The sequence below is a fragment of the Myotis nattereri genome, assembly GCF_964212035.1.
Source record: "Myotis nattereri genome assembly, chromosome: 3".
Taxonomy (NCBI): Eukaryota; Metazoa; Chordata; class Mammalia; order Chiroptera; family Vespertilionidae; genus Myotis; species Myotis nattereri.
Genome location: NC_138077.1, coordinates 180,424,597 through 180,449,550, shown reverse-complemented (window position 1 = coordinate 180,449,550; position 24,954 = coordinate 180,424,597). Strand labels below are relative to the sequence as shown.

Here is a 24,954-nt window from a genome sequence, read left to right as displayed (position 1 = left end):
ACATTCATCTAGAGCAGCACTGTGCAAGAACATTGCAATGATAAAAATGTTCTCTGTCTAGGCTTGGCCAGTGTTTCTCAGTGGTGTTAGTGTCAGCCTGCACACCAAAAGGCCTCAGGTTCAATTCCCAGTCAAGGGCATGTAACTGGGTTGCAGGTTCGAACCACAGCCTCAGACAAGGCGCATGGGGGAAGCAACCAATCGATGTGCCTCTCTTACATTGATGTTTCTCTCTCCCCAACCCCCTTGTTCCCTTGGGGAAAAAAATCCTCAGGTGACGATTAAAAAAAATAAAGTTCTCTATCTAGACTGTCCAATACAGTAGTTACTAGACCGTCCAATACAGTAGTTACTCCAGCCGTGGGCAAACTACGGCCCGCGGGCCGTATCCGGCCCATTTGAAATGAATAAAACTAAAAAAAAAAAAGACCGTACCCTTTTATGTAATGATGTTTACTTTGAATTTATATTAGTTCACACAAACACTCCATCCATGCTTTTGTTCCGGCCCTCCGGTCCAGTTTAAGAACCCATTGGGGCCCTCGAGTCAAAAAGTTTGCCCACCCCTGTACTAGACACATGAAGCTATTCAGTACTTGAGATGTGGCTGATATAACTGAGGAACTTAATTGTCCATTTCAGTTCATTTTAATTTATTTAAATTTAAATAGCCACAGATAGCCATATTAGCTAACACAGATACAGAGTCTAAGCTTCTTAAAAGCAACACATAGGGTCTCTATATTCCCCTTGGCATTTATCACAGTGCCCTGCACACAGTAGACATTTAATAAATATTTCTAGTTGGGTCTTTAAACTATTCAAAAACCTTTACCAAAACAAATGTAAGCAAACGGTTTTGAAATAAGAAAACAAATAAATATCAAAAGCTAAAAAAGAAATTAGTCTCAGTTCTAATAAGAAAAGACTTACCAAAACATCTTTTACATACTAAATCAAGTATTTCCCGAAATCGATTTGTCATTGGTGGCAGAGGCTTTAGGTCAATTTTCCTGAAATCCTCTGGGCAATCATTTTTTGAATGGCCATCCTTTTTGCAGATGCTGCATACTATCGTTGGTGGCTAAACAAAGGCAAAAAAAATTAATCTAATCTAATAAACTATTGAGGAACTTAATCATTACTTAGAAAGCAGGTCCAAACAGAATATTTTACGTAACTCAGTTCTGATAACCTGTGCTTTCAGAAAAGCATGTTAATGAAATGCACCGTTAAATGTAGAAAACATAGTTTGAGCCAACCACTTTAACTTTTTTCCCCACTAAAATGGTATTGTCAAGGATTAGCTTTACCTAATGATGTAAAATAAAATACCAGGAGATAAAAAAGATATAGATTAATTCAAACAGTTTTATCAGTCCCCAAATGAAATACATGCATTACTATTTAATCTACTAAGATCTTTAACAAAGTAGATTACACTTCCATGTCACTTAACGATAGGGGTATGTTCTGAGAAATGCATCATCAGGTTTGTAGTTTTGTGAACACCACAGAGTGCACTTACATAAACCTAGATCAGTGATGGCGAACCGATGACACGCGTGTCAGAGATGACACGCAAACTCTTTTTTTTGGTTGATTTTTCTTTGTTAAATGGCATTTAAATATATAAAATAAATATAAAAAATATAAATCTTTGTTTTACTATGGTTGCAAATATCAAAAAATTTCTATATGTGACACGGCACCAGAGTTAAGTTAGGGTTTTTCAAAATGCTGACATGCAAGCTCAGAAGGTTCGCCATCACTGCCCTAGATGTATAGTATAACCTACTCTACATGAAGGCTATACAGCCTATTGTTTCCAGGCTACAAGCCTATACAATACATTAACGTACTGAATACTGCAGGCAACTGTAACAATTTCCTAAGTATTTGCATATCTAATCATAAAAAAAATAGAGTAAAAACATGGTTTAAAGTGTGTGTGCGCATTTGCAGGGCAGAGTAAGGGCTGTGGATGGGACAACATTAGAGGGGGAGTAGACATCAGGAGGAGGGAGGAGGAAGGGGATGCAGGAGTGGGCCAACTTTTTGACTCGAGGGCCACGATGGGTTCTTAAACTGGACCGGAGGGCTGGAACAAAAGCATGGATGGAGTGTTTGTGTGAACTAATATAAATTCAAAGTAAACATAATTACATAAAAGGGTACGGTCTTTTTTTTTTAGTTTTATTCATTTCAAGTGGGCCGAATCCAGCCCGCGGGCCGTAGTTTGCCCACGGCTGGGATAGAGGGAAGGAAGAGAAGGGGAGAAAAAGAGAGAGCAAAATACAAAAGAACTACAGAGATAAAAACTGAGATGAGAAATAATAAGAGGGGGAGGAGGAGAAGGAGAGGGAAAGGGAGAAAGAGAAGAAGGGAGGAAGCAGACTGTGAGTGTGTGCAGGATACTGCGGTGTGTGCGCGCACTCATGCTCACAAGGGCAAACCGCATAGGTGCTAGGGCAGGGCACTAAGGGCTCCCTCCTCCCCAGCTCTTACTCCCTTATCAACTCCAGACACAGCAGTGGCTAGGCACATAGCTGGTGGACAGCAAGCTGAGCCTCACCTAAATCACCCAGAGCTAGCAGTAAATTCATACTATAGTCAGGTCCAACCTTTTCTTTCCACATCAAAAACAAACTTTTCTTGTTTATCATTTATTATAATCTTATGGGTTCACCATTGTATAGGCAGTCCATTGTTGACCAAAAATATCACTATGCAGGGCATGATTATATAAAAAAAATTTCAAGTGGCACCTTTCATTTCACTCTAAACATTTTCTACCTTCAGAACTAATCAATCCTAGAACTCTTGCTTGTCTAGCTGGTTCAATTTATTACATTAGCAAGGTATTCAAGAAACCAAACTGTAGAGCTGAACTCTAAAAATAAATCCGCTTCATACAAGGAACAACTCTTATGTTATAGCCACAAATGTAACTTCAAACCCTATGCCACAATATAAAATTTATTCCAACACACTATCAGACAGAGAGGTAGCTAAAACAGTGAAATTTTCCCCAACTATTTAAAAAACAAAACAAACGTATGGTAAAGGAAAAGCACAACTTTTTTCTTTATTGTAATACTAGAGGCCTGGTGCACGAATTCGTGCACTAGTGGGGTGCAGCCAGTCCGCCCCGATGGGGACTAATAGGGATGGGCTGACTGGGGCGAGGGGCCATGGGTGGAGCCGGCCGGGGCGAGGGGCCGCGGGCGGTTTTTTCCAGTCAGCCTTGTCCCCAATTGGAGTGGGGGCGCCCGCTCAGGGGCGGGGCCAGCTGGGGCAAGGGGCTATGGGCTGTTTGCCAGCCAGCCCAGCCACTGATCGGGTGCCCACTCAGGGGTGGGCCGAGGGGCCACAGGAGTTCCGGTCGTTCCACTGTTTGGTCAATTTGCATATTAGGCTTTTATTATATAGGATGCCTAGATCCTGGAGTTAGCTTCTTCCTCCAGGATTAGCCTGGACAGGTACCTAGCTATGAACTCTGATGAAAATTATATATAGAAACCTCTATTTGTAGGAATGCTGTGCTGTGGGCTAATTAACAGTAGTACCATAGGAATTTCTATCAGCTTTGCAAAGCTTTTTTTTTTTTAATAATTCTTTATTGCTGAAAATATTACATATGTCCATTTTCCCCCCCATTGGCCCCCTTCAGCCTGCCCCTGAGCCCTCCTCCCCTGAAAAGCTTTTTAAAATGAAATGTTTATCAGAAAGTTCTAGAAGTATGTTATAGATACCTAGAAAAAATTAAAATTGGAGAAATAGCTACCTTAATATAAGTTTCCAGGGAGAAAAATCTATAAAATAGAAGAAATATAAACTACAGCTATGTAATTAAGAGGCTTTTCTAAAACTCTGTCATTTATTTCATCCTTTTAATAGTCCATATACCCTAAATACTGCAACCTAAACAAAAGCATTAGATGTATCCTTACAAAGAATCAAAAAACACAACTTAGTAATTATGTTAAAAAATTTAAGCTGTGAAGGGAGAAACCAAGATGGTGGCATAGGTAAAACACTTGAAATTGCTGCCTCACACAACAACTTCAAAAATACAACTAAAAGACAAAACAGACATCACCCAGAACCACAGGAAGGCTGGCTGAGTGGAAATTCTACAAATAGAAGGAAAGAGAAAAGCACACTGAGACTCAGAGGAGGTGCGGAAGTAAAGTGCAGAGGTACGGAGGTGCACGCGGAAAGGGCTGGCAACTGAGGATGCGGTTGACTTTTTTAATCGGGAGGGAGTCTCAAGCCCCCGACTGCTCTGAACTCCAGTTCCGGGCGAGTCTCTGGAGACCCAGACTCAACGGGGAGAAACTGGACTGTCTGGCATTGGTCGGAACTCGAGGGCGGCTTTCTCTCAGAGGTGCTTGTAGCGATTACCGGGACACTGAGAAGCGGGGCCTCTTAGGACAGGACTGAGGAGCAGCCATAGCTGCTTGCTCTGCCCTGTTGATCCCCTGAGACCCCGCCCCACCCAAGCTGTGCACAGAGGCTTTTGCATATCAATGCCCTGGCCCTTTGCAATCTAAAATTACCTAACAAACTGCAGGTGGGTCAGAGAAACCCAGAACTTCCAAAAGAAGGACCTAGGCCACACAGCAGCTTGCATTGCTTCACAGCTGGGCCTCATCTGGGCACCTCCGAACCCCAAACAAAGAAGGGGAATCTGTAGATCTCTCCATACCTCCTGCTGGGTAGCCTCAGGCAGAGGCTAAATTAGCACCTCCTTAGAGATCCAAGAGCCAGTGTACCCAGTGGTCAGAGTGGGACCTTCCAGATTACGACTTCTCAGATCCATAAGGGGGCAGAGACAGGGGGCAGACTCAGTGAACACCAAAGCCCCACTGAAGCAAGTCTTGCCCCATAAGGGTGTCTCCAGCATAGAATTTCTCCCACTGTAGACACAGCTGATTTTCACAGACAATTGGCCTGGAGGTAAATTCCTCCCAGTGATACCTACAACAATCAAGGCTTAACTACAACAAGGCTGTGCACAAAGCCCACAAAGGGATGCACCAAGAGTGTCCACCTCAGGTAATTGGGGAGGCTGAGCCATTGGGCCCTATAGGATACCTAGCACAGAAAGCCAGCATAAGAAATGCAGAGACAAAGAAACAGGTCACAAATGACAGAAATGGAGGAAAGCAAACTACTGGATATAGAGTTCAAAACCACATTTTTAAGGTTTTTCAAGAATTTTCTAGAAACCACCAATAAATTTAGTGAGACCCTCAATAAATCTAGTGAGACCCTCGAGGTTATGAAAAAGGACCAACTAGAAATTAAGCATACACTGACTGAAATAAAGAATATTATACAGAGTTCCAACAGCAGACTGGAGGATCGCAAGAATCAAGTCAAAGATTTGAAATACGAAGAAGCAAAAAACACCCAACTGGAAAAACAAAAAGAAAAAAGAATCTAAAAATATGAAGATATTGTAAGGAACCTCTGGGACAACTTCAAGCGTACTAACATCCGAATTATAGAGGTGCCAGAAGAAGAGAGAGAGCAAGATATTGAAAACCTATTTGAAGAAATAATGACAGAAAACTTCCCCTACCTGGTGAAAGAAATAGACTTACAAGTCCAGGAAGCGCAGAGAACACCAAACAAAAGGAATCCAAAGAGGACCACACCAAGACACATCATAATTAAAATGCCAAGAGCAAAAGATAAAGAGAGAATCTTAAAAGCAGCAAGACAAAAACAGTCAGTTACCTACAAGGGAGTACCCATATGACTGTCAGCTGATTTCTCAACAGAAACTATGCAGGCCAAAAGGGAGTGGCAAGAAATATTCAAAGTGATGAATACCAACAACCTACAACCAAGATTACTTTATCCAGCAAAGCTATCATTCAGAATTAAAGGTCAGATAAAGAGCTTCATAGACAATAAAAAGCTAAAGGAGTTCATCACCACCAAACCAGTATTATATGAAATGCTGAAAGGTATCCTTTAAGAAGATGAAGATGAAAAAGGTAAAGATACAAATCATGAACAACAAATACACATCTATCAACAAGTGACTCTAAAAATCAAGTGAATAAATAATCTGATGAACAAAATAAACTGGTGAATATAACAGAATCAGGGGCATAGAAAGGGATTGGACTGACTATTCTCACGGGGGGGAAGGGGTGTGGGGGTGCAGGAGAGACTGGACAAAAATCGCACACCTATGGATGAGGACAGTGGCGGGGGTAAGGGCAGAGGGTGGGGTGGGAACCGAGTGGAGGGAAGCTATGGGGGGGAAAAAGAGGAACAACTGTAATAATCTGAATAATAAAGATTTAATAAAAATTAAAAAATAATAAAAAAACAAAAATTAAAAAAAATTAAGCTCTGGATAATTAATTACTGATAAAACAATAAAACTGGATACATTCCAGTTGTTGTTTTTATAATATTCCACCTGGTTTACACATAGTCTATATAATCAGCACCCTGGGTTTTAATAATATTTCAATTATATATACTATACTTGAAGCAACGTGACTTAGCTAAAACTGTCTTTTATTAACAAAGTAGTTACTGCTTATTTTCTGTTCATTGGGGTATCTTATTTTCTGTAATTTATCAAGTTAAAGTTCAGACTATGCCTCTTTAAAAGTAGGAAAGTTAATGACCTGGTCGGTGTGGCTCATTGGAGTATTGGCCCGTGTACCAAAGGGTCTCAGGTTGCAGGTATGATCCCCAGCACCATTTGAGGTGTGTGCTGGAGGCAACCAATCAATCTCTCTCTCTCACATTGATGTTTCTCTCTGTCTCTCCCCCTCCCTTCCACTCTCTATAAAAATCAATGGAAAAAAATATCTTCGGGTAAGGATTAACAAAACAAAAAAACCTTTAAAATAGAATACCATTATAATTCACAAACCTTGTATTCTCATTTGTGGAAGAAAAAATAATCATTGCATATAAAAAAATAGGCAAAATTTAAAATATATGTGCCTTTGCCAAGTTTATTTTCATAAAATATCTGATAAATGATTTTCATATATAAGAAAGCGAAGCAAATCAACTAATAATAAAGTGCTGAAACCTTTTGGGGTTTTACATTTCTTTAAAAGGAACTATTAGCAAAAATGCAGTAAGTAAAATTTAAAAATACACTAAAATATTATTCCAAACCAACTATTTTTATATTTCTATATTTAAAAACTATAAATACAGAGCAATATAACCACCACATCTTACAGATTGTTTACAAACTGTATCCTACCTTGCCAGAGGTTAAAATAAACTTATCAAACACATAATGTAACTCCTGGGTAGGGTGGTTATCATCATCAAGGTCAGAAGCATCTTCTGTAGCTTTGCAGTTGCAAGAGGTAGCAGATGTGTCGGTACACATACTCTGATGTGAACTCTCTGATTCTAAATTTGACCTGCAGTCTGTACCAACAGACTCATTTAGGTCAGAGGATTTACAATCAATGCAATAACATTGGCTGAGATCCTTTTTTACACAAGTTTCTGAAGGAACTAAATCATCTTGTTTCTTAATTGATTTTGGCTCTAATTCTCTGCCTTCACTGGTAGAAAGAGATGAAGATTCCTGTCCATGTTCAGCCAAAACTAGTTCAGTTACCAACAAATTGTCATCTTCAGTAATACATCTCCGTGATGTACATTTCATTTCATCATATTTACCAGGCTGACCTCTTTCTGCATTTATTTTTTCTGTGCTTTTCCCAAGTTGAATGCAACAATTAGATGTCTTATTGTCAGTCTTCACTGGTTTCTTATTGCTTATTTTCCCTTTTTCTTTTTTCATGGAATCCACTGTAGATTTATCTGCATCCTTCCTCTGAGGACAGGCAAAATACCGATAAGCTGCCCTGAATCTCTCCACAACATATTCATAAACAAGCTGGCTGTTTAAGCTCCGTGCAACGTTCCTCTTGACTGAAAATGGATCTAATAAAAAAGAAAATGGTCAGTTGCTAAGTATTTACTAACTAACTACATTTTCAAGTTTATACAAACAGATCTTAACTGCTGGACTGTAAGCAGAGTACATTTTCCCAGTTTTTCTAAACTAAAGTCCCAATGAGAGTCCTTGAAAACTTAGTAGGAAAAATACAATAGCAACTTTGTTTCCTCTGTTTCTGTCTTAACATAAAAAAAAAAACTTTTAGAAAATAATAATAAGATAATTACTGAGAGAATGGCTAAGGAGCCCAACTCAGTAATTACAAAGTTTCAATGATGAAATTGCTGAAAACAACTATGTCAATACGCCTCCCAATAGTGACACTGAATGAAAATTTTCAAGTTCTGGAACCCATTAATAATTTTAATTTTCATAGTATTCTTTAGTTACATACTCCTTGCAATTTAAACAAATAAAACATAACCTAAACTCTCAAAGCTTCAAGTTAAAAAAATACTGACTTTAAGATTTAACTTTAGTGAGATCAGAAAATTAAAGAGAGAAAGAGTAGAAACAAAAGTAGGAAGAGACCTAAGAAAGTAAAAATGAAAACAAAATTTAAATGTTGATCCAATCTAAAATGACTATGTTGAAAAGGCTTGCATCAACTCATACTTCTGAAAATGTTTATAGGTTTTTGGATTTTATAAGCCTTAAATACAAATATGTCAAGGACAAAAGAACAATACCACCCCAAAAAACAATCCATATTTTTTTCTCCACTACTGAAAATCATTAAGTAAAAAGATTAATAGGACAGGACTGCTATGGTTGAAGCATCTGTTACTTTTTGCTGTTATCTAAATAAAGGGTTTAAAAAGCTTTTCCTAGCCTCTTTTTCCCCTTCTAGAAGAAAAAGGAAGAAGAGAAATTATGATGGCTGCGGGTTTCAGAGCTCATTTATTTACTATATGTAAGAAGTATAAAATGTGAAGACATGCTTGAGTGTATGAGAATATGTGGGGTTCAATTCACACTAGGAGGCCAAGTGGATTGAGGGGACAGAAGAATGTTAAACAAACTAAAGGCTAAACTAAAATGATGCACAGAAATTCAATTTCCTACCTATAAAAAGTGAAATACTGTGAACGTAAATTTGTATTAAGAATTTAGAAGCAAGTGCACTATCCCTCCAGGGAGCACACCTTCGCCTTGCCCTTCCCTCTCTTCTTCCCCCAAAGGTATGCAGTTCCTAACTCTAAGGAACTCCCACAAGACTTGCATCCAGGGAGCAATGGGCCCTGACTTGTCCCAAAGGCCCCCTTTTTTCTGACTTAGTGAGCCAAAGCAGCCTAGCCTCGGCTCATTTCACTGTCCGGTCTCTCCTAGTGCTTCTTCTATCCTAGACCCTTCCTAGTTTCACTGTCCCATTTTAACAAACATCCTCTAAAAATCACCTGGACTTGTGCTGTGAAATCTTTCCTGTACAAAGTCAAGAATCCACACACTACCAGGTGGCCAAGGCAGGCAAGCTCAGGGCCAGGTCCCCTTTCCAATAATAAAACTGCCCCTCCCCCCATCATGTCCTGCCCCATGAAACCCTACTCTCCACTTATTTTTTTAAATGGTATAATCAGCATTTTGTTGTCATTTACAATCAGATGGCAGTGGAGTATATAGTTTCTATGCTTGATCTTTTTTTTATGTAAATAAAAATATTAACAGAACTGATAGCTGGTTGTTTTCAGAAAACCTGATTAAACTAATTCATTGATGGTGGCATCAAGTTTTTCCTTATTAGCTCCAAAAAATTCACCCTTTTGTCCTTTTGTAGCACTAGCTGGTTTGTCTCAGTGGCCTACGGACTGGTCTTGGGTTCAATTCTACTCAAGGGCATATGTCCAGGTTGCAGGATCGATCCCCAGTAGAGGGCATGCTGGAGGCAGCCAATCAATGATTCTCTGTCATCATTGATGTTTCTCTCTCTCCCTCCCTCTCCCTTCCTCTCTGAAATCAATAAATACATACATACATATATATATATATATATATATATATATATATATATATATATGTATATATATATATATATATTTTAATTTACAAGCCATTCTATTAATTCCTATACCTCTAAAGATCTTAATGTTGGGGGAGGGGTCAACTGGGGAAAAAGAAGGCATATGTAAAACTTTAGACAATAAAAAAAGAAAAATCTTAATATTCTTGGGATTTGATGTGAAACCTGAGTTGTCAACATCAACTGTTCTTTTTTTCTTTAGTGTAGTCACATTTAACAGATGAGATCATTTAGAAGACAATAAAAACTGGATTTTAAAATTATAGTTCAACAATTTTATGACACAAAGTTCTTCAAAACGATCTTGTAGAATTAATATAACTTCTATTTTTCTATATTTTTGAAATTTTTTATAATTAAAAATTAAATAAAGACATGTAAGTAAGCTAATATCCCAAACTAATCTAATATTTACAGATTGGAAATATTTAAATGAGTATTAATCCTATAAACAACAATGGACTTGAAAAAGAATTTATCTAAAATATATGACAACCTAGTGGCATAGATAGTGCTACAAAGTCAAGGGGTAAAATTTGTAACATTGAATTAGACACAGATGATGAGTAACACACACAAATTATTCTCCAAATGAAATATATTGTACCTTCAATGGCTATTCGCCTCTTAGGCCAGTTTTTGTTTTCTCTTGTTAAAATATCTTTTATCCGTACACATATGACATATTCCTCCAAAGCAAAATCCAGTGTGTAAAATTTTAGCAGCTCTAACCATAATTGTCCCAGGGATACTTGATTTGGTGTTTCCAATGTTAAAGGAGACTGGAAAAGAAAAAAAATACTTTTCATTTACACTTCACAAACTAATGAATCATTTACTTTTCACTTTAAAAAATCCTGAGATCACTTTTTCAAAAACTAAGCATAAAGGAGCAACCTGCCAAAAAGCAGTTTGTGGCATAGCTGGGAACAGAGTGCCAGTTTACTAACTCCTAGAATTTTGTGTTCTTTCCACTAGACCAGAAATTCTCAACCTTTGCTGCACATTAGAATCACAGTGGAAATACTAAAATACACTAATATCTGAGTTATACACCACTCTCACCTCCCATACCTTTCCCAAGCTTCTGATTTAACTGACATGGACTATGGACTGGGTACTGAGATTTTCAAAGCTTCCTAAGTGATTCCCAGGTGCAGCCAAGGTTGCAAACCACTGTATAACAATCACCACAGCTCCTCACTGCAGTAATTACTTCTAAAATCTAAGTAAATGTCCTGGGCTTGCAAAAGCTAATTCCTTCATTTGACAAACATTTATTTAGAACTTACTATGTCCCTGGCATTGTGCTGGGGATATTAAAAAAAAGACAGAACAACATGAACATTTCAGTACTGTTCACATTTCTCTAGTCTAGTTCAGAACTGGAAGTCCAGAAAGACTATCCTTCTAGAGGACACAATCCATGGATATTCAACTTTCGTTCTCTAGCACTTAAGAAAATGCTTGGTATGTAGCAGGCCCTCAATAAATGAATGCTGAGTGATTAAATAGGCAAGCCGCACCCTAAAGGACCATCGGGCCTTTATTTCTCCACCAATCTGCCAACATAACTCCCATATGCTAAAGTTTTGGTTACAGCCCAATTCCTGAAGGAAATTTTCCTTGTCTAAATGAAAAAATATACACAGAATTACTTTGACATGATTCAAACAACAGAAGTCTCACAAAATGAGTTGTAAATTCATCAGGGAATCTTGGTACTGAAAAACTAAACCAGATCAACCCCTTACATTACAGATGAGGAAAATGAGGCCAAGAGGTTTATTCAAGATTAGTCTGTTAACCTACTATTAAAATAGCTTCAATAGAGGTCATCACAAATACCATAAATAGAAAAGTCAAAGAAACAAACAAAAAAAAAAGCTTACTTTGCCATGTTTTCCCTTTATGGCATTACTTTGGTTGTCTTTTTCTGTCCTCTTGGTATCAACTTTTAGTTGGTCTGCCTTAGCTTTGTTTTCCTCAGCAATTGAGTTTTTCTCAGTTGCACTACTTGAATTATGTTCCCACTTCACAAAATTCTCTTCTATTATGCCCTTCAGCTGAAAGTCATCCATTCTTTTTGAGTCAAAGCCTTCAATCTATACAAAAAGGCATTCCAAATTGGTAGTGGAAAAATTATTTTTTTTAAAAAAAAATGGACAAACAGACAAATCAGAATTCCAGTTTAAACTGAACAGAATACTCTGCAAGAGCAAACTATATATGTACATACACGTCACAAACTCATGCTTACCCAACTTCCAAGTAAACAAGGAAGAAGAGGGGGTTTTCTTTGTTGTAGAAAAAACATCACCATTAAAGCAAAACAGTAAGAAGGAATTCCGCCATCAGTTTGAGAATCAATATAGCACAACTGCAAAATGACAGGGGGAAAGTACCACCATTTATTTTAGCTTTCTGTAACTTTCTTTCTTCCTTTCACAACAAAAGTAGCTCCCCTAGCAACCATAATCACTGTAAAAAGCATAAAATGTAATTATCTATATATATAAAAGCCTAAGCAACTGTTTGGTAACGATGACACACACTGACCACAAGAAGGCAGACGCTCAACCACAGGCATAGAAACATGGAACAGACTGATGAATCTCAGAGGGAAAAGGGGAGGGGGGAGGACAGGAAGAGATTAACCAAAGATCTTATATGCATACTGAGGCATACAGATTCGTGCACTGGTAGGGTCCCTCGGCCTGGCCTGTGGGGATCGGGCCAAAACCAGCATTCCAACATCCCCCAAGGGGTCCTGGATTGTGAAAGGGCACAGGCCAGGCCAAGGGACCCCACCGGTTCATGAATCCATGCACCAGGCCTCTAGTATAAATGTAATATATATATAAAATATATGATCTGGCCTAACCGGTTTGGCTCAGTGGATGGAGCGTCGGCCTGCGGACTGAAAGGTCCCAGGTTCGATTCCGGTCAAGGGCATGTACCTTGGTTGCGGGCACAACCCCAGTAGGGGCTGTGCAGGAGGCAGCTATTTGATGTTTCTCTCTCATCGATGTTTCTAACTCTCTATCCCTCTCCCTCTCTCTCTGTAAAAAAATCAATAAAATATATTAAAAACAAAAAACAAAACAAAAAATATATGATCTGAAATCTCGCCCACCTGAAATAACTATTAACATATTGGTGACCATCTTTCCATTCATTTTTTATTGCATATAAAGACATGTGTATTTTTAGTTAAATGGAACCATATCATACAATGTGCTTTTATTGTAGAAACCTTTTAAAAATATTTTCTTATTCTGCTTCCACTGCTGCCTCATGTTAATAATCTTCTATGTACTCCATGCCTTCTTCTCTATTCAAATAACCATACACAAATATACATACATTTCTATATTCTATATAAAAACAGGGGAGATTTTGATTTTTGTCACTTTTACCAAAATTTTTATTATAGATATCTCTCTATATATTACTCTTCTCCCTTAACAACGCACCAAGAAATGTCCCTCAAGGTCAATTAGTACAGATCTAACATTCTTTCAAACGGTTAAATTATAGTCTATGATCTGGATGGTTAGTCAATAATTCCCCCACCCAAGGATATTCAGACTTTGTTCTCAGTTTTTGCTACTTTAAACAATACTGTAATATTTGTCCTTATACAGATTTCCTAAGTACTAGTGCTTGTTTATAAGCTATATTCCTAGGAACATATTTGCTGGATTTAAAAATATGATATATTTCAATTCAAGCAAATATAAGATTTTAAAAATTGTCAACAGCAAGCATGTCAAACTCAGAGGCTAACACGGGCCAAATAAAGAAGGTTTAAGTTTTTGTGGACAGCAAAAAAACAAAAGCTTCAATTTTCATAGAAACATTAAGTTTATTTTGATAGAGACATGCTGAATACAAAGGGCTGAAATAAATGAGTAACCGTTAACATAAATAGAACATTTTAATTAAAATTAGTATTTTTTTCTTGAACATTAACTTATCAGACACTGAATAACTGCACAAATTAATAAGCATAACACAACTAAACCTATTTTTCTTGTTCTCTGAAAGCGAAATATTTCCTGTTGCGCACACCAAACAAGTCAGTCCAAGACTAATGATGTGGTAATCAGCTGCTAAAATATTCACTGCTAGTATTAGTGGAGAGAAATGGTGCACCTGTGCATAAGGCGCATAAGGGAAATGAATGCAACATGATTATAGTAATCAGTCGTTATTAATAATTATGCATAACAAGTTACGAAATTTTTAAAACGTTTCTTCCATACTGTTATATTGGCTGGGCTGCAAAAATATTCGTTGTGGGCCACAAGTTTGATATGCTTAGTCAACGGAATGGGTGCAATGTCTCATGTTTACTAACCATTTGGATTTGTTCTTTTCTGAACAGCCTCTTAAATCTTGTGCCAGTCTTTCTATTTTTACACATTACATATCAATTCATATGTGTTCTTTTTCATTATAGATAATGACCCTTTATATCTGATACATGAATTTGAAAAAAATGTTATTTTTCCCAATCTGCTTTTCTTTTGGCATTATTTATGATACCTTTTACCATATAAAATGTATTCATGTTTATATAGCTAAATATGCTTATCTTATACAGCTTTTAGGTTTCCTATCATGGTCAAAAGGTTTCTCCAATAGTGTGTGTAAATACACACACACACACACACACACACAGACACACACACATAATAGATATATGTTCTTTTGTTGTTGCTGTTTTGTTTTGTTTTTTGTTAATCCTCATCCAAGGATATTCCCCCAACTCATTTTTATTTTTTTAAAAAAATATATTTTATTGATTTTTTACAGAGAGGAAGGGAGAGAGATAGAGAGTTAGAAACATCGATGAGAGAGAAACATCGATCAGCTGCCTCCTGCACATCTCCCACTGGGGATATGCCCGCAACCCAGGCACATGCCCTTGACCGGAATCGAACCTGGGACCCTTCAGTCCGCAGGCCGACGCTCTATCCACTGAGCCAAACCGGTTTCGGCCCCCCAACTCATTTTTAGAGAGTGGGAGTGAGAGGGGAGAGGGAGAGGGAAAGGGGGAGGGGGAGGGGGAAAGAAGGAGAGGAGGAGGGGGAGGGGGAGGGGAAAGGAGAGGGGGAGGGGGAGAGAGAGCGGGGAGGAGGGGAGGAGAGGGGGAGGGGGAGAGGGAGAGAGGGGGAGAGGGGGTAAGGGGGAGAGGAAGAGGGAGAGGGAGACATCGATCAGTTGCCTTCCTGCACGCACCCCAACTGGGCCAGGGACAAACCTGAAACTCAGGTATGTACCCTTGACCGGAATCAAACCCTGACCCTTTGAGGTGTGGGCCGATATATATTCTTAAATTGTCTTCTAAATTTTTTATTTTTCATTCAAGTGCAATTTATTTTTCACTTGGCGTGCTAAGGGTCCAACATTATTTTCTTCAAGAAAGATACAATTGTTATGGTACTATTTATTAAATAAACCACTGTTTTATCACTAAAATAATCTTTTATTTTTTAAAATAAAAATTTCATTTACACTAGGATCTACTTTCAAGCTTTCTTTTCTGTTCCACAGATCTATTTGCCTATTCCTATGCCAATGGTATACACTTAACTAAATCAGTTTTGTAGTGGTAATGTGGGTCCCCCTTTACTAGTCTGAGTTCTTTTGGCTATTCTCAAAGATTCTTCCATACTAACTTTAAGATCATTTTATCAACATTTTAAAAACTCCTGGTAATTAGAATTAAAATTACTGAACATTTAAAAATTAATTTAATGCACTTTTACAGTTTAAGAATACCATCTCCTTATCCAAGAACTTGGTATCTTTGCATTTTCCAAAAATTAAGTTGTCATCAATTACTCACTTCCTCTCAACTCTCATATCAAGTCCTTCCTCCAAAATTTATCCTAAATCTGTTTACTTTGCTTCAAATCCACTCTAAACTTACTATAGTTATTCATAACTATTTTGTTCCTACATATTATGATTTCTATTACAGATTAGGTATTTTTTTCCTCTGTTCCACTCACCTTAGCCCAATAACGAAAGGCTAACGCCAAGGGAATAAAGACAGGTTCCATTTTGCCAATAGCAGCAAGTAAATCAGTAGTGAGGCATGCCATATCATTTCCTGCACTCACTCTACAAAGTAAGCCACTGTGAATGAGAAAGAAAGAAATTTCACTGCATTAATACTTTCAAAAACATAATATTTCAAATCCTGTGGCTATCCCTTCCAGTTACTGTATTTTAATACTTAAGAAGGCATAATAAAAAATATTTTAATAAACTTTAGAGCTTACTGAAAACTATGTGTCAGTTCCATCACTAGGGTTCCATATAAATTAAAGATGTTTTAAATGTTCATTTGTACTTCAGAAATAAGTTTCAACTTTAGTATTTAAGTTCATGAGAAATTAATTTCAAAAGCAGCATTATGAATCACCAAAATTTGATTTATATGAGAGAAAAGACATTGATCTTATCAATGTCAAATAATGCAACATAACTTCCTAGTACATTCTTTTTGCTTTGCACAAATTAAAAAAGAAATTCTGAACTGATTAGCTGTACTTCTTGACTCTAATATTTTCCTATCCAAGCGTCCATGATTTTATTGACATGCTATTTTCAGATGAGAGATTAGAAAGGATTTATATATTAACCCACAAGTAATGCTTACATGTAAGTGAAAATAGGAACTACTGTAAATGGGCTAACAGAATTATAGAAGAGATATTTTGGTGGCAGGGAGAAGAATGTATCTGAGGTTGCCACACAGAGACAATTAGACATGATGTGATGGCAAAAATACCAGACATCAGAATACCTCCATTCCAATTCTTATTTTTCCCTAAATGATGTGAATTTGGACAAATTACCTATTTGTCCTCCAGGTCTCAATCTTCCAATTTACAAAAAAAGGAAATTGAACTAGATCTCCATAGATCCTTCTAGTTTTGAATAAGAAAATATAGCAATCTTAAAATATGATATATAGGTTAATAATCAATAAAAGAACACTATTATTTCTGTATTGTCTCCATATCTCCCACATTGAACTAAAATAGAATTATTTTAGTTTCTTTTTTCAAAAGTATTTTACTTTCTTAATCCTATAGATATGACTAGAAAAGCAAGATTAGTCTTCAATGACTCATTCAATTTCAGTGAACTAAAAATTAGACTCTGATAGACTGTGAGCTCCTTGAGAATAAAGACTATTTCTTATTTATGTTTGTATCCCTACAGGAAAGCATTAGTTAACATATAGTAAATGTTCAATACTGTTGGGTGAATGAACTTTAAAAAAAAATGAAAAGTTCTGCCTCTGAGTATGTTATTTTTATCTGTTCTATTTCTTGTTCACATGCTTTTAGTAAGCCGGCTAATTTGAATAAGTAGAAACTAGCCTAGTCATATTAACCCAAGGAGAAATCAAAAACAAAACTTTTCTCTCTTACAGATGTTCACTACACAATTGGATGTTGTCGTTATTTTTAAAAATAGTTTATTTTTTCTTCATTGTTACCAACCTTTTCCGATCTTTGCACACCACAACAGGAACTTTAGCGTGAAAATCAGATTCCACATCTACATATAATACTAATAAGGGGGGGAAAAAACAAAACAGGTAAGCTAATGTCAACATCTCTAAAATGCTTACTCTATGGTAAACATTAATAGTTTCCTTCTAAATATCACTCTCATTGCTTCTGTGGGATAATCCACTCTTCTCATTATGAGAATCAACCCCACAGGATCCCTTATCTCTCTTGGTACCATTTGCTGCATATCACAACCACAGGCACAGAACCAACTGTCTGAAAATTATAATCACCTTAAGAAAAACAGTTTTAACATCCCTAAGAGTTTGAATATATCCAAGTAAGTATATAATTTAGTCAAAGCTGTTAAACCTTCATAGATATAGCCAAGAGAAGGCACCACTTACTTCGAGGGCTATTTCCACAGGCGTCATAAAGTAAGAACCTACAATGCTTTGAAAATTTGGTTCTTTTAAAAATATCTGTGGAAGTAAAAGGCTAACTCTGCTGGCTTCATTTCCCATAAACCTATGAAGAGTCTGCCCAACTAAAGCTCCTAAGGATGGACTAACAGATAAAGCACATTTCCACTCTTAAGTCCATCTCTGTATCTCCAAGGTAGGCCCCATGCCATAAATGTCTAATCTAAATAAAAATAGCTGCACTAGCCCTAGCTGGTTTGGCTCAGTGGATAGAGCATCCGCCTGAGGACTGAAGGGTCCTAGGTTCGATTCTGGTCAAGGGCACATGCCCGGGTTGCAGGATCGGGCATGCAGGAGGCAGCCGATCAATGATTCTCTCTCATCATTGATGTTTCTCTCTTCCTCTCCCTTCCTCTCTGAAATTAATAAAGATGTATTTTTAAAAAATAGATGCATTAACATTATTTCATTTGAAGTTTAAAGAAAATCTCTTAGTAATACTTGTTGGAATTATTAAGTGATTAAAAACCATGTGCTAAAAATCTCTATGTCAGGAGTTGAATTATACTTGGTGGATGTAACAATGAATAAGACACGAAGAGCTCAATCAGGGGTTTGGAAAACAAATACTTAAACAAATAAATCATATAGGTGACAAGATAGAGGTCTTTAAAGAGTACAGGTCTTTAAAGTGAGGGAATAAAAAGAAAACAATCAATTTTATAATCAGACTGCATTTTATACACCTATGTTATATGACTCAAGATGATCTATTTGTATATTTTAGTGGAAAAGACCTATTTAAAATTTTTTTGCTAGGTTAATACTCTCCAGTGACTCTAAAGAGGTAAAAGCTCTATGTTTACCTCCTATCTGTAATATGTTTTAAAGTTTTTGTGCAATTAGAGACAAATATTTAAGAAAAAATGATACTAAAATCCCTTTACAACAGCGGTTTTCAACCTTTTTCACAGAACTAATGACTAAACTAATTACTAAAATTCTTTGGCAAACTGACAAAAAATAGGTTTAATTTTTATTTAAAAAAATAGTAATAGTAAATAACTACCTACCCATTTTGCTCCAAAGTGACTTTTTAAAAAATCAGGTGCCTCTATTTGTATCTAAGGATTTCTGGTGCCAGGAATTAACCAATCAGACACAACCTTATTATGCAACATGACCAATAAGATGCAACTCTATTATCCTATCTAATAAAGAGGGAATATGCTAATTGACCCTCACACTGTCACAAAGATGGCGGCACCCACAGCCAATAAGGAGGAAATATGCTAATTGACTTTCCCGCCCTCAAAGATCACCCAAAGCCAATGAGGGAATATCCTAATTGACTGCCCTGCCCTCAAAGATGGCGGCACCCACAGCCAATAAAGAGGGAATATGCTAATTGACTGCCACACCCTCAAAGATGGCGGCACCCACAGCCACAAGATGGCTGGCAGGGGGAGGGCAGTTGGGGGGGACCAGGCCTGCAGAGGAGGGCATTTGGGGGCGACTGGGCCAGCAAGGGAGAGCAGTTGGGGGCAACCGGGCTGGCAGGGGGTGGCAGTTAGGCGTCGATCAGGCTGGCAGGGGAGTGGTTAGGGGTGATCAGGCTGGCAGGCAGGTAGGTAAGCGGTTGGGAGCCAGCAGTCCTGGATTGTGAGAGGGATGTCCAACTGCCAGTTTAGGCCTGATCCCTGTTAAAACGGCAGTCGGACATCCCCCGAGGGGTCCCAAATAGGAGAGGGTGCAGGCTGAGCTGAGGGACAACCCCCCCCCCCAGTGCACAAATTTCATGCACCGGGCCTCTAGTATGACCTATGTATTTATGTTCAAGACAAGGCATTCACACCAAATGGCTGTGTCATTTTTTTATTTGACAATCTAAGGGAAAAGAGGTCAGAGCCCCTGACTAAATAGTCAGGTATTGCATGTTTTAAAAATTCTTGTAGCACACCAGTTGAAAACCGCTGCTTTACAAGATAAATGGACCAAATTCATCTCTTAAAAATAACTTCCCAGAGAAATAGCCAACAATAAACTGATAAAGGAGAGATAATGGAGCATATGGAGAGGAATAGGAAATTAAGAACTGATATTAGAGCCAATCTTATATAATAAAGAGGTAATATGCAAATTGACCATCACAAGATGGCTGCCTACCACCAGACTGGCAGGGGGTTATTGAGGGATGACCAAACGACTGAACAGCAGACTGCATGGGGCAACCAGGCCGGCGGGGGGGCAGTTAGGGGTGACCAGGCCGGCAGAGGGGGGCAGTTAGGGCGACCAGGCCGGCAGGGGGGGGGGGGCCGTTAGGAGCGACCAGGCCAGCAGGGAGTGGGCAATTTGCGGCGACCTGGCCAGCAGCAGGGGGCAGTTGGGGGCGACCAGGCTGGCAGGAGGGTGAGTTAGGAGCAACCAGGCCTGCAGGAAGGGGGCAGTTGGGGGCAACCTGGCCAGCAGCAGGGAGCAATTAGGGGTGACCAGGCCAGCAGAGAGGGGCAGTTAGGGGCGATCAGGCCGGCACACAGAGGCAGTGAGGGGTGATCAGGCCAGCCAGGACGGGGGGACAGTTAGGAGCGACCAGGCAGGCAGGCAGGTGAGTGATTAGGAGCCAGCAGTTCAGGATTGTGAGAGGGATGTCTGACTGCCAGTGTAGGCCCAATCCCCAGGACATCCCCGAGGAGTCCCGGATTGGAGAGGGTGCAGGCTTGGCTGAGGGGACACCACCCCCTCCATACACGAATTTCAGGCACTGGGCCTCTAGGATGAAGATAAGATTAAAGTCAATAAGCTATCTGTTCTAAGCCAAACTGCAAATATTTTTGCCAGGTACTTGTAATTCATAAAATCTAAGATGACAAAAGTAATAATAAAAATCACAGCTACAGAAATTTCATAAGTTCCTATATATACCAGGCACTTTTCTAAGCTATTGCTTAATCCATTTCATTCTCACAACTTCCTCATCAAAAGATATTGTATTATTGCCATTTTACAGATGAGAAAACTGAAACATGAACATTAAATAATTCGTCAAAAAACATACAGCCATCAAGTGGCAGAACAAAATTTTGTGCCTAGAAAGTCTGGCAGATCTTGAGCTCTCAAGCATTTGCTTATAACAATAAAAGCAGTAAATACGAACAAAAACAAAATAATATTATAGGTTGTATTACATGCTATAGCCTGGTTTGAGACAGTTGTAATTTTAAAATTTTTTATTTTAAATGTGTTTTTACCTATATAAATATCCTTTTTACATCACACACAAAAATAATCCAGACATATGAGGCACATATGAAAAGCTTACTAAGTATGATTTTGGTTGGTGTAATATAAATGATTAAATTAGGCTGACATTGCTTTAAAAATGCACAAAATTTTCCCCCAAGTCTCTCCCTAAGACTTTCTTCATCGATAACCTTCCAAGGATGGATTTTGTCTTTCTCTTCTTTTACATAAGAAATGCTCATAATTTCAAAGCTAACATATTTAAATTATTCAAAATGCAGATTTTACATATCAATTTTAAATACACTTTTGATCTTACAGACATGTAAGTTTTCTAGTATACCGATTAAATAAACAAATATATGTATATACATACATATAATACAATGACTAAAATATGATAGGGATTTTAGTTTAATTTGGTTAGCCATATATAACCTACACAGTGCATGTACCTTTAAAGAATTTTCTTTAGAAAGACAAATTAAAAAAGAAACTCACCACTTTTTTTTAAAATCCCAAGCACTTGTATCAGAAGATCTGGATGGTTCATCTAAAAAAGTTTCAAATTAAATCAATATACTAATTTCAAAGTTTAAGTTGTAGAACTTTAGAGGGAATTAAATTTCATTAAACATTTAAATAAAATCATGCTATTTTAAAATAATGGAAACAGAAGAGTGTTTTACTTTTATGTTAGCACATCTTTTGTTCATGGAAATAAAATCTAATAAATCATATAATGCTATGATTCCAGCAACATTCCTTGAATTAATGAGTTCTTAGGTGAGAAAGATTCTGGAATTTCACGAAATAAATGGAAAAAAATTACTTTACCAAATAATTGTTAAAGACAAGTTGTTGAGATAAATTTAAGATACACTGGTAACTGGCCAAATGGCCAAAGGCTTAGATTAAAGCACTATTTTAAATAACAAGCTTGTTGCCCGGCTGATGTAGCTCAATGGTGGAGCATCAACCTATGAACCAGGTCATGGCTCAATTCCCAGTCAGGGCACATGCCTGGGGTGCCAGCTTGATCCCCAGTGTGGGGCATGCAGGAGGCAGCCAATCAATGATTCTCTCTCATCATTGATATTTCTATCTCTCTCCCTCTTTCCTCCTCTCAAAATCAATAAAAATATATTAAAATAATAATAATAAATAACAAGCTTGTCAAATGTTTAACTTAATGTGTATTTTACTGCTACTTAAAAGTACTTAGTAATAATACATTATGTAAATGACTATGTCAGATTAAAAATTAAACATCAAATGTTCACCCAAATCAAACCTCCTTGAGCATAACTTATTAAAAAAATTTTAAAAAAACATAAAATTTCAATTATTTTAAGTGTCTGATATGTGAATAGATGAGCAATGTTAGCAGTGCTAAATAATACTGGTACTTTTGCAAATGGTACTAGACGCTACTTATTAAAAGTACCCATAATGTACCAGGCACTATACAAAAATACCTGGGGTATATAATCTTATTTAATATAAAAGTTATTATCCCTGTTTTGGAAATTAGGAAACTGAGGCTCAGACAGGTCAAGTAATTAACTTGCTCATTGCAACCAAGATTTGAACACTGATGTACGGTTTCAAAGTTCTTTCCACTTCCTATACTACTTCCATAAGCAGTAACTGTTAACATGCTCAAATACAATCACTTTTCCTTTTTTTATGCATAAAAGATTAATTTATTGAAAGGGCTTGTTTGGAAATAATAATAAGGACAATTCCAGAAACTATTTTTATACATTTTTCTTTATTTATACACATATTTTGATATGGTTATGGTACTTCCAATTCAAAATTGAAATTTTGTGGTACTTTTTTAATTAAAATTTGGAAAATAGAGGTTATGAGTTGCATTCAAATTCAGACAAGTGCTACATAATACATAAGATAAAGAAAGAAATGCATTTTCATTCTTTCCATGTAGAGACATTTAAAAATTGGCAATTTTTGATGGCATGATACAAAGATGAAAATATGTCACATTTCTAGTCACAATCAATTCAAAAATGAGGAGTGGAACATTAACTTTGAAATCCTGTTAGATTTGTTCTAAGTTGTAAACTGGGTCACTAGATTAAGTAACAGGGGAGAACTCCCAGGTAGGATCAAATAGAGGCTCTAAGTACAGTAGAAGGGCTTGAATAGACATATCTCTCTGGGGTAGGCCATCACCTGCTGGAGAAGAAACATGGCTTTGGGCTGAGGAAGGAAGAACAGGGGCTAAGAAACACGGGAGTCTGAAGCAGCAGCTTGGGGTCCTGCATCAAGGGCTGGAGCAAAGACAGAAGAAGGTATGGATTCTCGAGATAGTACTAAGATTTGGGATTTAGTTTTCAAAAAAGAGCATCGCATTGCACTTAGGAAAGATGGTCTCTTTAGTATTGGGGGCTTCCATTACTTCAGGCTGAAGGATAGGGAGCACCATAACAGGCTGAACAAGAGGCAGGACGTTTTGTGGAAGGACAGTGGAAGGGACAGGCTCAGAGTAAGGACAGATTAGAGCAGGGGTGGGCAAACTTTTTGACTCGAGGGCCACAATGGGTTCTTAAACTGGACCGGAGGGCCAGAACAAAAGCATGGATGGAGTGTTTGTGTGAACTAATATAAATTCAAAGTAAACATCATTACATAAAAGGGTACGGTCTTGCCGAAACCGGTTTGGCTCAGTGGATAGAGCATCGGCCTGCGGACTGAAGGGTCCCAGGTTCGATGCCGGTCGGGGGCATGTACCTGGGTTGCGGGCATATCCCCAGTGGGGGATGTGCAGGAGGCAGCTGATCAATGTTTCTCTCTCATCGATGTTTCTAGCTCTCTCTCTCTCTCCCTTCTTCTCTGTAAAAAATCAATAAAATATATTTTTAAAAAAAGGGTATGGTCTTTTTTTTTTTAGTTTTATTCATTTCAAACGGGCCGGATCCGGCCCGCGGGCCGTAGTTTGCCCATGGCTGGATTAGAAGCTGTGGCTAAACACAGAGGTGAATTTTATCCTGGTATTCATCCTCTCTTTGCTGCGGTTTCTCATGTTCAAACTGCTCAGGTTTCTTGTTGATGTGTGTAATAGATTCCTCACTGCTTGAAAGGCTTTCTACAGTCTCACTGGAAATGCTGAGATCTTCCTTCTCCCTTCCAAGAGCAAGCACCACCAGGCAGGCAAGGATGAGAACCTTCATCGTTACCAAGTCCAGTTTCAGTGTGGCTTCTTCTGTAAATCTTTGGTTATAAGATTTCTGTTCAGCTAGTCTTCAGTTGGTTATTCAAGATGACTGTTCTATATTTTAGTTTTAATTCCAGTTTGGTCCTGGGAGGAGGTGAGTGTAACTTCCACCTACTCTACCATCATCTTAGGTCCTCCCATTTTTCCTTTTTTTTTTTTTTTTTTTTTTTTTCAGAAGAAATGGGTTCAGGAAACAACTTACAGCTAAAGAAGGTCCTTGGAGGTTGGCAGAGAGAGGAAGAGAGAATGCACACCTTGAGGGACCAAAACGGGAGGAGAGGTGTGCTCCAGAGAGAGAAAGAGAACACCCTGGAGAAAGAAGCGGGTGGGGAAAGGCAAGGGCCTGCTCCAGAGAGAGAGCCGACTTTCCTTTTTTGTAATGACTGCCTTCCTCTTTTTTTCCCTGTCCCTTATTTCTTTTATTTTATTTAAGTCTGACACCTACTAGTAGTTTCCAAAAGCACTGTTTAATCATGACAGTAACTTCCATAAGGCAGAATTTTATAGTCCCCTGCACCTCCACT

The 24,954-nt window shown here is 37.9% G+C and overlaps 2 protein-coding genes across 2 annotated transcripts in view; both read right to left on the bottom strand.

Annotated features, from left to right (window-relative positions):
- Nucleotides 1–24,954, bottom strand: part of TUT4 (terminal uridylyl transferase 4) — a 100,460-nt gene that overhangs the window by 33,349 nt on the left and 42,157 nt on the right. Inside the window, exons 7-14 of the mRNA XM_081087118.1 lie at nucleotides 21,691–21,742; nucleotides 17,516–17,585; nucleotides 16,010–16,136; nucleotides 12,247–12,366; nucleotides 11,879–12,091; nucleotides 10,594–10,768; nucleotides 7,256–7,953; nucleotides 934–1,084 (exon numbers count right to left, since the gene is read on the bottom strand). Coding sequence (XP_080943244.1) covers nucleotides 934–1,084; nucleotides 7,256–7,953; nucleotides 10,594–10,768; nucleotides 11,879–12,091; nucleotides 12,247–12,366; nucleotides 16,010–16,136; nucleotides 17,516–17,585; nucleotides 21,691–21,742 — 1,606 coding nt within the window. The remainder of the gene's footprint in view (nucleotides 1–933; nucleotides 1,085–7,255; nucleotides 7,954–10,593; nucleotides 10,769–11,878; nucleotides 12,092–12,246; nucleotides 12,367–16,009; nucleotides 16,137–17,515; nucleotides 17,586–21,690; nucleotides 21,743–24,954) is intronic.
- Nucleotides 23,470–24,500, bottom strand: CSN2 (casein beta). Its single transcript, XM_081087993.1, has 2 exons — nucleotides 24,181–24,500; nucleotides 23,470–23,732 (listed from the first exon to the last, which is right to left on the bottom strand). Exons 1-2 carry the CDS (start codon nucleotides 24,384–24,386, stop codon nucleotides 23,543–23,545), a joined length of 396 nt encoding a protein of 131 aa, XP_080944119.1. The 5' UTR covers nucleotides 24,387–24,500; the 3' UTR covers nucleotides 23,470–23,542.